Source organism: Convolutriloba macropyga, chromosome 5 (genome assembly GCF_964194025.1).
Source record: "Convolutriloba macropyga chromosome 5, txConMacr16.3, whole genome shotgun sequence".
NCBI classification, from domain to species: Eukaryota; Metazoa; Xenacoelomorpha; order Acoela; family Convolutidae; genus Convolutriloba; species Convolutriloba macropyga.
In genome coordinates, this window is record NC_134472.1 from 29,093,657 (window position 1) to 29,110,294 (window position 16,638).

The 16,638-nt window shown below is 36.3% G+C and overlaps 1 protein-coding gene across 4 annotated transcripts in view; it reads right to left on the minus strand.

Moving 5' to 3' along the window:
• Nucleotides 1-3,511: 3,511 nt before the first annotated feature.
• Nucleotides 3,512-16,638, minus strand: part of LOC142339302 (uncharacterized) — a 56,503-nt gene continuing 43,376 nt past the window's right edge. For 2 of the 4 annotated variants that reach the window (XM_075389240.1, XM_075389239.1), the window contains one exon: nt 3,512-3,704. In XM_075389240.1, coding sequence (XP_075245355.1) covers nt 3,652-3,704 — 53 coding nt within the window. In that variant the 3' untranslated portion in view covers nt 3,512-3,651. Of the gene's footprint in view, nt 3,705-4,104; nt 4,124-12,372; nt 12,400-16,638 lie in introns of all 4 variants that reach the window. The other 2 variants (XM_075389241.1, XM_075389243.1) reach the window with 2 other exon arrangements.

The following is a 16,638-nucleotide window of genomic DNA, read 5'->3' on the forward strand; positions in this document are numbered from 1 at the left end:
TGACAGCGGATTAAATTTTGATAATTCAGATCAACAGGACTCAATCAAAGTCACAAAAGTTAAAAACTCAAAAAGAAACAACAGGAAATGCATAAACATCCAAAAATATTAGTAGCGAAAAAAATGCCGAGGACATTCTTTAGGAGCAATAATTTTATAAGTAACATGATCAACTTATGTCCAACAAAATGCTCTCAATCGTGTGAGTTATAACTCAACATGACAACCTCACTTCATTGTCTTAAACCAATGGGGTAAAATTATAATCTTGCTTAATCGGTGCATTAGAATGCGCCCCAAGGGATCTTGAAGTTATGTACTATCTCATAAAGAGAACAAAAACGAGTAAAAAGTTTCACAAAAATGAAAAAAATTCCCATCTCTAAGTAAACTGAGACTGACACAAAAATCAAGGGATCATTTTTGAGAAAGGTTTAGAGTCGTTCCTTTCATTACAAAAGTGCCTCCTTCACTATTTCGAAGTCCACTCGGATTGAAACAAAGAGAAAAAATACAAATTGGCAGCCTTTTCTTCGGAGGGCCAGGAAAGCTCTAATTCTTAGTAGTTTTAGTTAAATTACACAACCATACAACTTTCAGCTAGTAAACGGAATCTATTAAGCTTAATATTATTATTAACTTACATTCGCTTTCAGTATATGTTAGAACAAAATTTGTGGTCACCCGAGGGAGTGCCCTGACACAAGGGCACTCGCGCCGGGTGCTAGGTACAAGGCATGAGTAGGACTAGGACTACAAACCAAAGCAAAAAAGCTTAATGACACGGCTTTATTGGTTTAATCCGTTTCTTTTGATTTTACCATCTGACCGTGACTACATTGACCAGATTGCTTAAGTCTGTTGCATAACTCTTAAGCCCTTTAAGTTGAAATATTGAGTGATAATCGTGTAAAACAAAAAAAACGTGAAAGCGAAAAAAAGAGCGCCTAAAGAATAGCAAGCAACTTGAGCAGTTGATAGCGGATATAAATTAAAAGCTTTCCGTATTATATCATGACAGCGGATCAAATTTTGATTACTCAGATCAACAGGCCTCAATCAAAGTCACAAAAGTTAAAAACTCAAATAGAAACAACAGGAAATGCATAAACATTTAAAAATTTTAGTAGCAAAAAAATTGCCGAGGACATTGTTCAGGAGCAATAATTTTTATAAGTAACATGATCAACTTATGTCCAACAAAATGCTCTCAATCGTGTGAGTTATAACTCAAAATGACAACCTCACTTCATTATCTTAAACCAATGGGGTAAAATTATAATCTTGCTTAATCGGTGCATTAGAATGCGCCCCAAGGGATCTTGAAGTTATGTACGAAGTTATGTACTATCTCATAAAGAGAACAAAAACGAGTAAAAAGTTTCACAAAAATGAAAAAATTCCCATCTCTAAGTAAACTGAGACTGACACAAAAAACAAGGGATCATTTTTGAGAAAGGTTTAGAGTCGTTCCTTTCATTACAAAAGTGCCCCCTTCACTATTTCGAAGTCCACTCGGATTGAAACAAAGAGAAAAAAATACAAATTGGCAGCCTATTCTTCAGAGGGCCAGGAAAGCGCTAATTCTTACAGTAGTTTTAGTTAAATTACACAACCATACAACTTTCAGCTAGTAAACGGAATCTATTAAGCGTAATATTCATATTACCTTACATTCGCTTTCAGCATATGCTAGAACAAAATTTGTGGTCACCCGAGGGACAGTGCCCTGACACAAGGGCACTCGCGCCGGGTGCTAGGTACAAGGCATGAGTAGGACTAGGACTAGAAACCAAAGCAAAAAAGCTTAATGACACGGCTTTATTGGTTCAATCCGTTCCTTTTGATTTTACCTTCTGACCGTGACTACATTGACCAGATTGCTTAAGTCTGTTGCATAACTCTTAAGCCCTTTAAGTTGTAATATTGAGTGATAATCGTGTAAAACAAAAAAAACCGTGAAAGCGAAAAAAGAGCGCCTAAATAAAAGCAAGCAAATTGAGAAGTTGATAGCGGATATAAATTAAAAACTTTCCGTATTATATCATGACACGGATTAAATTTTGATTACTGAGATCAACAGGACTCAATCAAAGTCACAAAAGTTAAAAACTCAAATAGAAACAACAGGAAATGCATAAACATCCAAAAATATTAGTAGCAAAAAAATTGCCGAAGACATTGTTCAGGAGCAATAATTTTATAAGTAACATGATCAACTTATGTCCAACAAAATGCTCTCAATCGTGTGAGTTATAACTAAAAATGACAACCTCACTTCATTATCTTAAACCAATGGGGTAAAATTATAATCTTGCTTAATCGGTGCATTAGAATGCGCCCCAGGGGATCTTGAAGTTATGTTCTATCTGATAAAGAGAACCAAAAACGAGTAAAAACTTGCACAAAAATGAAAAAATTCCCATCTCTAAGTAAACTGAGACTGCGACACAGAAATCAAGGGATCATTTTTGAGAAAGATTTGAGTCGTTCCTTTCATTACAAATGACTGCGGTGAGTTCCTTCCTCCCGATAAAGCTAGCTCAAGAAACTTTTGAAAGCAACATTTCATTTCGAATGGGCACTTATACGCATCCAGAATTTAGTGCCAGAATAAAATTGTCGTTGGTCCTCTAGATGAATTGACTATTGGAACTAGCTTTGGCGTCCCCGTGGGGTTTTAGTGCTTCAATTAGCTTCTTTCTCAAATAATGTTCAGGTGCATAATATGAGTTAGAGCGATTTGTAAGGAGCTTAAGTAGGCCAAAAGGCCTAAAATTTGATATAAGAATGAGATTGAATCATGAGACTTATTTGTCTCAAGACATGAGAAAATATCAGACCTTTGAAAAGTTATCCCGCTCAACTGAATACATTTTTTCTAACAGACCAGCCTTTTGATTGTCATTAATTCGTTGAATATAGCCAAGTCAAACAAAAAAGTGCCCATTAATATTTTAATTTCGTACATATAAACACAGTGCGGTATCCGTCGAATAACTGTCCACAATCCCAGAACACTTCATTATGATACAAAGCTGTTATGCATATTGGCTTACACTGCGCATAGAGCTATACAAATTTATCCAGAATTAACTAAGTAATTGTTTAATAAATCTAAACTAGCTGTAAAGAGGTACTTCTAATCAAGAATCAACTACTGCGATCAAATAGGAGAAAAATCATTCGGTGCATTGAAAACACTTCTTAATATTTGAAAGTCACTGCTCATCGACTCAGTTTTGGATTCGTGACTCTGATTCGAAGTCACTGAGAATTTCTAACCATTAGGCAAGCTGAGTTCACTTATCATTCAATGCAGATTTCGGCATTTTAAAACGATATCTGTTTCATTCATCTCCCGATGATTAAAATATTTTTTTTTCAAATCCCGAAAAGCCGAACTAATGCGTGTTTTGTTTTAATTATGGCGTATATAGCATAAGAGATGGTACTATTCATTAACATTTATATGTATCTTTCCGTTACCCCCCCCCCCCCCCCCAAGACCTGACCGATTCGCCTTGTCTGGCCAAAAACTTAACGTTGAATTTGTTGAGAATCAATGAGCTTTCATTATTTGCACGAAGCGATCATACAAGAAGCGAAAGTAAGTATTGACAAATTTGATCGAATTCAATGAGAACATTCTCACGAGCGGCAATCTTCAAAATCCTTCTCCCATTCATCACTAGTTGAAGAATCTAAAACACAATGAAACACTTAGCAACTTCAGCTGGATAAACAACTGACACAAATATACAAATGTATGACACGTGTTAGACTATGATTAATAAAACAATGAGTTCATGAATAAAGAAAAAACAATTCAGATTACAACAATTTGTAACAGGTGGTGCGATATTTTATTGTCAACTTTCCAGAGAACCAGTTTCACTTAGGGAAAAATTTTTTGAACAGGAAAAACGTCCTAGGTAGTTAGAATTTACACAGTAGATAGCAGAGAAAGTTCACAATTGCAATTAATCGTGGCCTCTATACAATGAAGTTCGAAAACAGCTGTCGTGGAAAACACGGTGCAGCTAAAGTACGCCGAAGAACTATTGTAAGAATAGTATTCACTTGGAGGAAAATTCTACTTACAAATTGTAGAGAAACGAGTCTAAATATGGCAGATGCATGATACGCTTTTGCTGCTATTATTTGCAGTAAACTGCACCAATTAATCGAACTAAAAACGAAAGCTTATAAATTTCTTAACCGAAGTGAAAATGACTCAACTATCTCGAAACAGTGCTATTTATTTTTCATATAACAACTTCCTAAATCTACGAATTTGGAGAATGGCCGAAGGAGATGATGGAGTCCACCTTCATACCATTGCCAAAGAAGCCGAAGGCTACCGACTGTAGCAACTTCCGCACGATCAGCATCATGAACCACTCAACTAAGATCATCCTGAGAGTTATCATGAACAGAATGAGAAAGATCATACACGAGGAAGTAAGCGAGATGCAGTTCGGCTTCATGCCCGACAAAGGCACAAGGAACGCTATATATGTAATCAAACGAATGCAAGAACGGAATAAAGAAATGCAAAAGAAGATTTTTTGTTTTATTGATTACACAAAAGCGTTTGATCGAGTCGAACATAACATCTTATTCGAAATTCTAAACGATTTTGATTTTGCAGACAAAGATATCCGAGTGCTACAAAGCTTGTACTTCAGACAACAGGCAAATGTTCGTGTTAACAACGAGTTGTCTGGTTATACAGACCTGAAACGAGGTTAGACAAGGTTGTATAGCTTCACCCGATCTTTTCTCACTATACACGGAGATGATTATGAGACACTCTGACGACGAACCAGGTGTAAATATGGGAGGACACAATATAAACAACATCCGATTCACCGACGACACTGGACTGATCGCGGGCTCACAGGAAGACCTACAAAACCTGTTAAACGTAATATATGAGCGAAGTGAAAAATTCGGTATGAAGATCAACACGGCGAAGACAGAAGTAATGATAATGAACAACTGGGACAAAGAAAAGGCAGAAATAATGTTGAACGGAGTAACGCTTAAACAAGTCGAGAAGTTCAAATATCTTGGCAGCTGGATAACATCTGACGGGAGCTGCTCCACAGATATCAAATGTCGGATCGCAGAGGCGAAGACTGCGTTTACAGAAATGAGAAGCATCCTTTCGAACTTAAAGATGCCGTTCAAACTGAGGTACAGAATTCTGAATTGTTATGTCATACCAATAATGATGTATGGATGTGAAAACTGGATTCTAATGAAATCAGACAAAGAAACTGGAAGCAGCTGAAATGTGGTTTCTGAGACGAATGCAGAAGATAAGCTGGAAGGAAAAGAAGTCGAACGAGGAAATTGTGAAAAGCACTATTGGTTCGAGGAACCTGCTTGCGAAAGTGATGCAAAGACAAACATCGTTCTTCGGACATATCATGCGCAAACAAGGTATTGAGCAGGTTGTGACAACGTGCAAAATCGACGGCAAAAGGAAACGTGGTAGACGCCCGACACAGTTTCTGGATCAGATAATGCGATGTACCAATTCTCAAAGCGTCGCTGATGTCATGAACAGAGTCAGAAGCAGGACATTAACGGTTGCCAAAGTCTTTTGACACGGCACTTCAAGAAGAAAGATAACAACTTCCTGCGCCTGCAAAAATGGAAAAAATACGCGAGTACGAACGTATGACGATCTGCCCTTTAAAGACAAGCAAAGGACAGTAGTCCGCTTTAACCCCCCCCCCCCCCCACCATTTGAGCTCAGCTGCTTAGCTTTCTGAATGAGAGCCATTTAGATCCCAAAACAAAATTAAGAGAAGTCTAGCGCAAAATGTTACTCAAAGAAGTGAAATCGGTCAAGCAAAAGCCTATCAACAGATATCGCACTAAAAAAGACCCACTGGACGCAAATATTTGCTACACAGTTCCTTTAGGAGCAATTAATCACTTATTCGCCAGATTGCAGAACATGGCTGCTACGACCCTGCAGCAAGAATTACAACAACAAGGCAGCAACAGAAAACAAGCCTGCAATTAGTTGGGAATAGGTTATTGTATTAGCGATTCACCGAAACTGTTTTGAGGAGACACAAATTCACGAGACCACGTTAGTTGGTTTTGAGAGAGCGTTGTTTAACTACGGATCTGGTACTCTGAATATTTTTGGATGTTATGGAAAAGCTTTGTCTGAATTTTTTGGTTTCAATTAATAACTAATTCCCTAATTCAATTCCCTAATCAATTTTTTGGCTTCAATTAAATAACTAATTCCCTAATTCGATAAACAGGCTGTATATCTTTTCAAAAATCCTGATAAATTCATCAAAATTGAAACCAGAAAATTCAGACAAAAACTTTTTCCATATCATCTTCCAGAAAATCAGAGTACCAGATCCGTAGTTAAACACCACTCTCTCAAAACCAAGTAAAGTCGTCTCGTGAATTTATGTCTCCTCAAAGCAATTTCGGTGAATCGCATACTTCGAGACTAGTAAGTCGTAAAGCTCTAAGAGAGCTGCTGAGGGCTCAGGGCTCTACCTGAGAGTGCTAGTTAACTTTATGTGGCCAAGAAACTTTTCACAGATAAACCCATGGCCCCAGTTAATCCGAGGGGGGGGGGGGGCACAGGATAAACCCATTAGCACCCCTAGAGCGATTTCACATCAAACTACCTTCAACGCCTGAAATTACAACGTTTTTCTAACGAAAACTCAGCAATTTTCTTGCTCGAGATCTACGTCGCGCATGATTAAAAACATGGCCTAACAAGTAACCTAAAACACGTTCTAAGGAGTGCATGAAATGAGGACACGAACAAGAATTTCGTCGATTCAAGCAAATTTGACTACACGTTCATTTAAAGAATGCCTCGCAGACAATTTTAAACATAACCGACTAACGTCGGAGGAATTGCTCTCGAACGAATAGTGGGAGCTCGAATCTATTGCAACCTGCTTCAGTTCTGGGGTGGCGGGAATTAGGGAGGGGGTATATAAATTCACAAATAACGTCATTACAAATAGTAGATACCCATTACGATTATTAGATATCACTTCAACCACTAAAAAATTGAAAGTGAAAAAACCACCAATGTCGGTTCATTTTTCATTTGACTTTTAGTAGTGAACTGCCGCCAATTGAGTTGAGCTGCCTACACTTTTGAATGAGAAAAAAATATTGGGAGAGAAATTATGAATGAGAAAGATCACGGAAGACAAAAAAGTCACTCGAAAAGTCAAAACGGTCAAGAAAAAAATTTTGCATACAAGACCATCACGTATACAAACTCGTTTACAAAAATTGATTCAAAATTGTTTGATTCGAGACCAATTAACAACCAAAAGTTCTATGGAGCAGCGGCTGGGACTAAAATTGAACATTTGGGCCGTAAATAGCTAAAACATTCATTTGAGCATTAAAATATATTACTTAAAATCAAACAACTCATACACAGCTCCGTTTCTGTGTAAACTGGAATGCATAGACAAAAGGTTGCAGTCAGTCTCAATCACAGATAAGTGGCCATGCCATAATATACTCAATGCCTCGAGGATAGTATTAAATGTCAACAAACTTTGCTCATCTCTCAGATACGCCAAGAAAGTTACCACGAAATAGCCCTCAATAGCGATTGGAACACGAAAACAACATAGCTAGCATATTGCCAGAAAATAGCCGCAAGAGCTGTGTAGATCTGCAGAATCAAAGAGATAGCAAGAAAAAAGACCAAAAAACATTCTTCGTTTCATTGAATGCTGGAAAGTTATATTTTGATTAAGAAACTGCATAACTTATTGCTCTTCCTATTAGCTGCTCCTTAACAACCTTCAATTGGAGTTATTAAAACCCACATTCACTTGACCTTATTTCATTGAATTAAAGTAAAGAAAAGTCAATTTGGGAGTGAGGAAGTCATTTTTGAGATTGAGGTAAGTCACGTGTGACCAAGAACTTAATTACGCAAATGAACAAAAAAATTGCGTTCCACAAAAAGTTAAAAACGATCGTGACGTCATATGGTTGTAACCAAAAACCTTGACGACGAAATAGCCGGAAGAATTCTGGAGGCGATTCCACGCATTGAAACTTCACAATTAACACGCTTATAGGAGCAGAAATCATTGTGTGCTAACCTAAAACATTTATTCCTTACCTCAGCAGCTGTTAACAAAACATTCAGTAAAAAAATAACGCCATGACGAAAAAGATTTGATCATTAACCTCAATTGAAAAATCCTATTCTGTTGACTGGATTTCCTTATAATTACTCTGGCTTCTATTTGAGATGAAAAAGAGACTAGCATCAATACCACGTAATTAGGATTAGACCACGTAATTAAGACTGATTAAGGACAAAGGACTAAGTAATGCCCGCCTAAAAACGGGCTCGATAAGTTGATTCTGTTTTGTTCATTTTGCGACACTGAGTTTCACCACTCTGTTCATTTTAGGTAATTTGCTGAGCAACTGCGCTTTAAATGCAGATTGAGCGAAGAAAGAAAACTAGCATAAAGAAGTCAAAAAGATTTCACGCGAAATGCTGAAAATCGGTTAAATGTATGTAAAGCCAAAGTAAGTTTGATGTAGGCATGGTGGTTAAGTCTGGTTTAGTGACGTTTCACAAAAATGTGGTATTATATGGTAAAAATATAAACCAACTAACGTCAGATGAATTGCTCTCGAGCGACAGACGGGCAAAAATTAATTTATAACAAAGACGTAGCATAGAAATGTTTAAGGGAGCAAAAAAATCCCCACTGGGGTTCAAACCCAGTCCTCCAGGTTGGCAGCCTGACATCTTAACCACTCGGCTAAAAAGTTGATTTCCATTTGCCAACAATCGGTTTCACCAACGAACTTGATTTCAGACAGAGAAAATTAGATCACTCAAAACTGAAGTGTGAAAAAGTGAATCAAAAAGTCAAAAAATATTCCTCAACAAAAACCTAACAGAGTCAACGCAAAGGTTTTGCATAAAAAAGACACACTCTTACAATAACAACTTCATACTTCGATCGAGATCAATTAAAAATATATAAGTTGCAGCACAATAATGACCGTGGGTTCAAAAATATCAAACATTAACATCAGAAGAATCGCTCTCGAATGACTGGCTAGGAAATCAATATAGAAGAGAGCATAGGCTTGAGAAGCGTTCTGATGCAAAAACTTCTGACTAGAGGGGGGCAAAACCGCGGCCTCCCGGATGAGTCCTGAGCTTTAACTACAACGCTACAAGGGCTATGCACGGTCTTCTCTCACAATCGCTTCTATCTTCGCAAAAGACTTAATTTCTGAATGCTCTCAAATCATATCACCACTAGACTTTAATAGACCCCTAGACTTTTTGGGTTAGCTTTGGACTGTCATTTTTATGAGACACGTAAGCTATATAAGGAGAAAGCCCTAATAGGGCTTTTCAAAATTAGGATCTTTTCCGTTTGTGCCCCCTCAGCTTAGTGGGCGCATATTATTTGCACCCCTCAGATGCACGTGCAATATTTTTTACATAATGACTTACTATGTAATGGCACGTACTCTGTAACTGGGGGCGCATAACGTACTGGGGGCACAAACGGAGAAGATCCCAAAATTAATATTCGAAATCAAAAAGTCAAGACTCGAATAATCAAGAATTAGGGCATATATGTTTGGCACTACTTAGATGCACATTATTGACCTTTAACAAGTAAATGTTCATAAAAGTTAAAGTTCCGTAAGTGAGTTCATAAGTCATTTTTTTGAGTGAGGTAAGTCATTGAAAAAGCTTATCCCAAGAGGTCAGGATAAGACGAAACAAAGATCTGTTAGACGGAGTAAAAAAACATAGCAGGACAAGTCCTGAAATGCAATTCAAAGAATTGAATGAAAAACTTAAGAATTACTCTACCTGACCAGCAGATCAATTCAACGATGCCAGCCAAAACACAAACAAAATCATCTCAAAAAATTGAGAAACAAACAATCAAACAAACTAAAATATCTAATCATTGATAAAACTTTAGAAGCTTTTACCCCTAAGGCAAAATTTGATCCCTTTAAATATACCTACTTCAAAAATAAGTTTAAAACCAATTTTGTAGCTGAAATTGGTGCAGTATTATATCTGCAAGGCCTGAAAAAATTCATTGGCCCTTGAAGATCGATTAAGTCGAGAATTTTAAAAAAATGATAACAATTGAAATTTTAATGAACTGTTGCTGAAAATCGTGATAATAATATCTTAGGAATCATTTCTTAAAAAAAGATTCTAGTGTCTCTAGAGGCTATCCAGCAAACCAATTCTAAGCCTTAAAAAATTTATTCGTTCAAAGATCGATAGACAATAATTTTTTATAAAATTTCAAATTTCAAAAAACAAAAATCGTTCAATTAAAATGCTGAAAATCCTCCAATTATCCTCTAGCAACTATTTAATAACATACTATCAAACCCTGTATGAGGTTATCTGGCTACTCAGGCAAGAAAAACTGAATAAAAGACAAATGTTTTGAAAAAAACATATATATATATATATATATATATATATATATATATATATATATATAACTTGCAAGTTTTATCAGAAAAATTTCAAAATTCGAAAGGTTAAATTGTTGAAAACAAATCCATTGAAACTAACAACTATGCAGTAACTTTGTGCAGACCGTGGAATAGGTTTCCTGGCATTTGAGAATGGACAAATACAAAAAATTGACAAAAACTTTAGCAAACCTCAAAAAAATTGCAGAATTTATTTTTAAAAAATGCTAAAATTCGAGACCTTAAAATGTTGAAAACCAATCAATTATTACTGGAAACTATACAAGGCCCTATTATCCAACCTTAAAAGATATTCCCTGGCCCCTGAAGCTGGAAAAACGCAAATGACAAAAATTTTCAAAAAACTTGAAAAAATTGCAAAAACTAGTATCATATTGTGTGTTTGTGTTCGTAGTACCAAAACATATAGCTCATAAAATGGCCATAACAAGTACTTTTTTCTCGCAAAAGGCCTTCATCAACTTTTAAACTGCTCTTTTAAATTGCTCTTGAACGACTAGTGGGAGCTGTAATCAATTGCAACCTGCTTCGGTCATGGGGGGGGGGGGTAAATGGGACTAAGAAGTTCTATAGTGGGCTTCAAATAACCACATTAGAGGTTAACATATACCGCTATTAAGATTTGAAGTAAAAAATGACACCAGTTTTGGCGCACTTTTCATTTGACTTTTAGCTGCTTGAAGTTCAGCTGCTTGAAATTGTGATTGAGAGGGAATTTTATATCACGCGAAATGCAAAAAGTCAAGGGCGCAAAAGTCACTCGAAAAGTCAAAATTGTCAAGCGAAAATTTTGCATAAAAAAGACACACGTTTACAATAATTGCTATGAACTACGTTCAAGAGCAATTAAAAACTTCAACCTAAGATTTCAAGCAGAAAATCACAAAAAAAAACATGAAAAATTGCACCATTTTGAGCCCAAAAACTCCTAAAAATGACCTTTTAACCTTGAATTGAGGCCAAACCAGCAGCTGCAACACTCTAAGCACTTGAAGGACTACTAACGTCCACTTTGGGCCTCTAATGAAACTTAATGCCGCTGGGCCTTACCTGTTTATCCCGTTTTGGAAGATCAAAGTCATTGAAAAATGTGAACACATCTTAAAAAAACACAGCGCCCCAATACAATTCAAATTCGAATTGTGAAAAAAAATTAGGAGCGCTATAATAGCCGCCTGGAATTGAGGTTGCGGCTATTAAAAATATAACGATCAAGCAAACATTATGGAGAAAGACACGTTTACAATACATACCTCAAACTTCGTTCAAGAGCAATTTACAAAAAAAACGAGGGAGGAGGGGTATAATTTTGCTGTGGTTATCCAAACCACAAAAATGTCCTTACACCGTTAAAATTGAAAAGGGGGGTCAAATTTCTTCAAAGAATTGCCCTTCGCACCATGAATTTGTCTCCTAGGCAGTTTCGGGGAACATCATACTTAAGAGACCAGTACAGCACTTGCTCAGCATCTTGATACCCCCGGGTTTAACCAGTTCAGCCAGCTTCGCTTAAGAAAAAGTCACAATCATTGTTAGTCTGACGACAGACCAAGAAAACGTCCCCACGAAAAAAAAGGGTCCAGAAAAATTGCGCGTACCAAAAACTGCTCTCAAAAATACCAACAGGACTAACATAATTGCTCCAAACTTTGTTTGAGATCATTTAATAAGGAACCTTTGATGGGGATGCATTATCCCGTCAGAGCGTTGTGTGAATTCTGTCAGAAATATTGCAGAGATCTTTCAATAGAAGGGGCATTCATCACCTGTTACAAATAGTTTACTTAATTATCATTGGTTAAGGATTTTATTGCAGTAACTCACATTAAACGCACTAACTTTGACGAGTACCTACAATAACACTGCTTCTAAGATCTGCTTCGTTTTAAAATTTTAATGAAAACGTACAAAGGAAAAATGTGTCCTTATATTCCCGGACATTAAAAATTAAGTGAGCGCAATTGATTAACATTAATTGTCGGCAGATACTCAAACTTTAAGACTTAGTGCCCAAGCTTTATTGGTTCATCCCGTTCCCTTTGATTTAGATTTCTGACACGTAACCTTGCTGAATGAATTCTCAATTCCGTTCAGTTAAAATAGTGAGTTACTGGGTTAAGTCAGAAAGCAAAAGGGAAAAATGACCTAGCTATCTACATTTTAACAAAAGGGGAGCCTTTGATATTTAACAAAGCATATGCCCTGCATATACAAAATAAGACCTAGAAAAAAACATAAAATAGAAGGTTTTTTCCCTTTTATCTGCCGACGAAGTAACTAGAAAGTATCTATATATTGATATCATAAAGCACATCTAGCTATGTAATACCAAAAAGAAAATATATCCTTTAATTATTATACCAATAGAAAGTGACAAAAACCCACAAACTACGGTATTAATTCACTGCAACTGTTCGAAACCAAATAGTGTCTAAGAATAAATATTAGCAACAAACTAGGCAAATTAAATGAACTGCATTGTTCCGCAATGGAACGCCGACAAAAACCGTTATTATTGATACAAAAATGCAAGCCAACAAAAAAGAAACATAGCCGACCAACGTCGGACAAATTGCTATCGAACGACCGGTGAGCAGTTGCCTTTGGTATTAGCCCGCTGGTGCTTAGGGATGCTAGCATTGGGATGGGGGTCCGTTTGAGGGGTGGTGGGTGGACGAGAGGAGGTCCAAATCGCCAGGTAGAGGGCGGACGGTGTAGTGTTGGGTGGGTGGGTGGGGGTTTGGCAGGGGCGACGGATGAGGGTCAACTTTTTAAGATTAGGAACCACTCTTCACATGAAATTGCCTTCTCAAAACGGAGAAGAGTAAGGCTTAAGGCTCTACGTGAACTGCCCATCCACTTAATGCCCTCCGGGCTTCAACTGTTTATCTCGTTTTTGGGGAGAAGTTAGAAGGGTCACACAAAAATTCAGTCAAGCAAAAAATCCAAAAAGACCACAGGATTATTATAATTGCTACACAGATCATTTGAGCGCAACTAACGACAAATAAGGGCAAAACAAATCCAGATATTTTCAATTGAAACACTGAAAAAGTCTCAAAAAACTGATTTATACATTAAATAGGTTCCATTTCGCCTGATTCGAAACCAAAGGGGACCTATTATTACCGGTTAAACATAACAACTGAAAACGTTAAATAAGTACAATTGCGTGTCGCTAGAGGGCAAATCGGACCAGCTATTAATGAGAATAAGTGATAAGCCAAAAGAAAATTAACAAAAAAAAAATGGGCAGAACACTAATTCACTAACTTCTTAACACTAAAAACTCCTCAGAAAAATTCACTATTACTTTTGAAACAAAAAACTAAAGTCATAGAAAACAAAAGCTGCCCATTGAGATAATAAAAAAAGCGACTACAAATCATTAGAACACTTTAAATAGCATTCGCGAAATATCAAACAGAAAAAAGTGAAAAAAGTCGAATTGATGCACGGAAAATTTGTCCAAACACCAATCTCTCACTCCACTTCAAAAGCTGATTGAGAACTTTTAAGTTTTAAAACTATTATTTTTCGCTTTTGACCACTCTAAAGTGACAAATTCAAATTTGACTTCATTGGTATTAAGAAGAGTAAAAAAAATGTATGAAACATCTTCAAAATAAGCAACCCAATACAAATCTTTCGGATTGTTAAAAATACCACCGGGTGTCAAAATTTCCACCCGAAATAGCCACCTTTGATGCCCATAACCCCGATTAGGATTGAGAGAACAGAAGAAATGGATTGATGTAATGAAACTGGATTAATGAAACTGATTGATGTACGAAAACATTCCTAAACTGCGAACTATGTAATACCGTCCCGCTGTTAGACATACTCCAAATTTTTGAAAGGATAGATGGTCTAGTGTTAAAACCAATAAGCAATAGAGATGGTAACTAAGACTTAGAGAGCAGAGTGCAAGAAGCAGGTATCTAAAATTGCGCTTTAAGGGTTCGTCCCGTTTCTAATTTTGATTTCGTTTTTTGATACTGATTCTGTCAACTTCGGATTGCTCTACTGAGCAACTGCTGTATAAAAACAATTTGAGCAGAATGAGCGAAGAATGAAACAATCCTAAAGAGAAAAAAATTCACCCAAAATGTCGAAAAAGCGGCAAAATCAGGTAAAGTTAAACTAATTTTTGTTCGACGAAGTTAAAAAATACAGCAGGAAAAGGAAAAGTCTTGAAATAATTCAAAGCATTTCCACTGCCTGAACAAAGAAAACCTAGAACAGACTATTAATGGATTGCAAAAACCACTCACAAAAAATCAGATAAAAAATAAATAAACAGTAAAATTCGCTATTTCTCTCCAATTCCTGTTTCAGCGTTACCCAAATAATCACCTCAATTTCACTACAAAAATCATGAAAATATGTGCACAGATCTTAAATAAACAGCCGAAAGTATCCCGGAAACGACTCGAAGGAGAAAATTGACCAGCGAACAGGAATAATAAAAATGCTACTGAACAAAACTTCAGAAGCAGTAACAGGAAAAAAGAACAATGAAAAGCTGATAAAACATCTGATTAAAAAATTTTTGTCACAAGAACAGCAATTTGCCGAACACCAAGCAACACTGTTAGTTACCATTCATTAAACAACTACCAATTGACAGAAAAATTATCAAAAAATAATGGAGAAAACGGAGGCAGGGGAAAAGAAAGAAATGAAAGACAAATTATAAACATCTCAACAAAACTTCCAAAATTTGGCTACAAATTATCCATAAATTGCCGAAATGCAACCACTAATTTAAATAGCTGTTACTGCTGCTTTTGTTCAAGCATTCACCAAGGCAGATTCATATAAAAAAACAATAAAAAATGCGGAGAACGAAAAACAACAAATATTTGACTTTATTATTTCATTGAAAGGTCCCCTCTCTAGCTTTTTGTGGCAAATTTGTGAAAAAAAACCTCTAGAAAAGCTCTCAATTAAAGATCAAAAAAAGAAAAAGTAGAAAAAAACACAAAGAAATAAGCAAAAATAGGCAAATTTGCTTAGAACTACAAAAATATCTAACAAAAGAACTCAAATCCGAATCAATTCAATCGAAAGGCAGCCAAAACAACTAGAGCAACCATTTCCACCCAAAGACCTCCTCAAATTCTGAAAGTGATCATAGAAAACAATAAGATCAACTTGAACTTTAAAAAACGGGAAAAATTCAATATCACAGCAAAGAGCTAAAACCATGTGCACATCATAATAGGCTAAGAAAACTATCTAAATTTGATAAAACTGACGAAAAAGAGCAAAAAATTCTTGATATCTGACAAAGTATTCAGCTCCAAAGTTTCAATCTTTTAAGCTACTTTTAATGAGGTGGCCGTGTAGGTTCTGATTAGCAAGAAAGGTCATATCAGACCGATACAACAAACCGGTGAGATCCAATCTCCCCCTATCCCCCAAACACTTTTCTGGGGGTTTCAAGTACATATCGGTTCTTCTTTCCATTCCATCTGGAACTTTGAAACATAAATTCAAAGGGCCAAATACAACAACTGTACAACTATCACGAACAGCAATTTGCCGAACACCAAGCAACACTGTTAGTTACCATTCATTAAACAACTACCAATTGACAGAAAAATTATCAAAAAATAATGGAGAAAACGGAGGCAGGGGAAAAGAAATGAAAGACAAATTATAAACATCTCTACAAAACTTCAAAAATTTGGCTACAAATTATCCATAAATTGCTAAAATGCAACCACTAATTTAAATAGCTGTTACTGCTGCTTTTGTTCAAGCATTCACCCAGGCAGATTCGACGAAGTTAAAAAATATAGCAGGAAAAGGAAAAGTCCTGACATAATTCAAAGCATTTCCACTGCCTGAACAAAGAAAACCTAGAACAGACTATTAATGGATTGCAAAAACCACTCACAAAAAATCAGATAAAAAATATATAAACAGTAAAATTCGCTATTTCTCTCCAATTCCTGTTTCAGCGTTACCCAAATAATCACCTCAATTTCACTACAAAAATCATGAAAATATGTGCACAGATCTTCAAAAAACAGCCGAAAGTATCCCGGAAACGAATCGAAGGAGAAAATTGACCAGCGAACA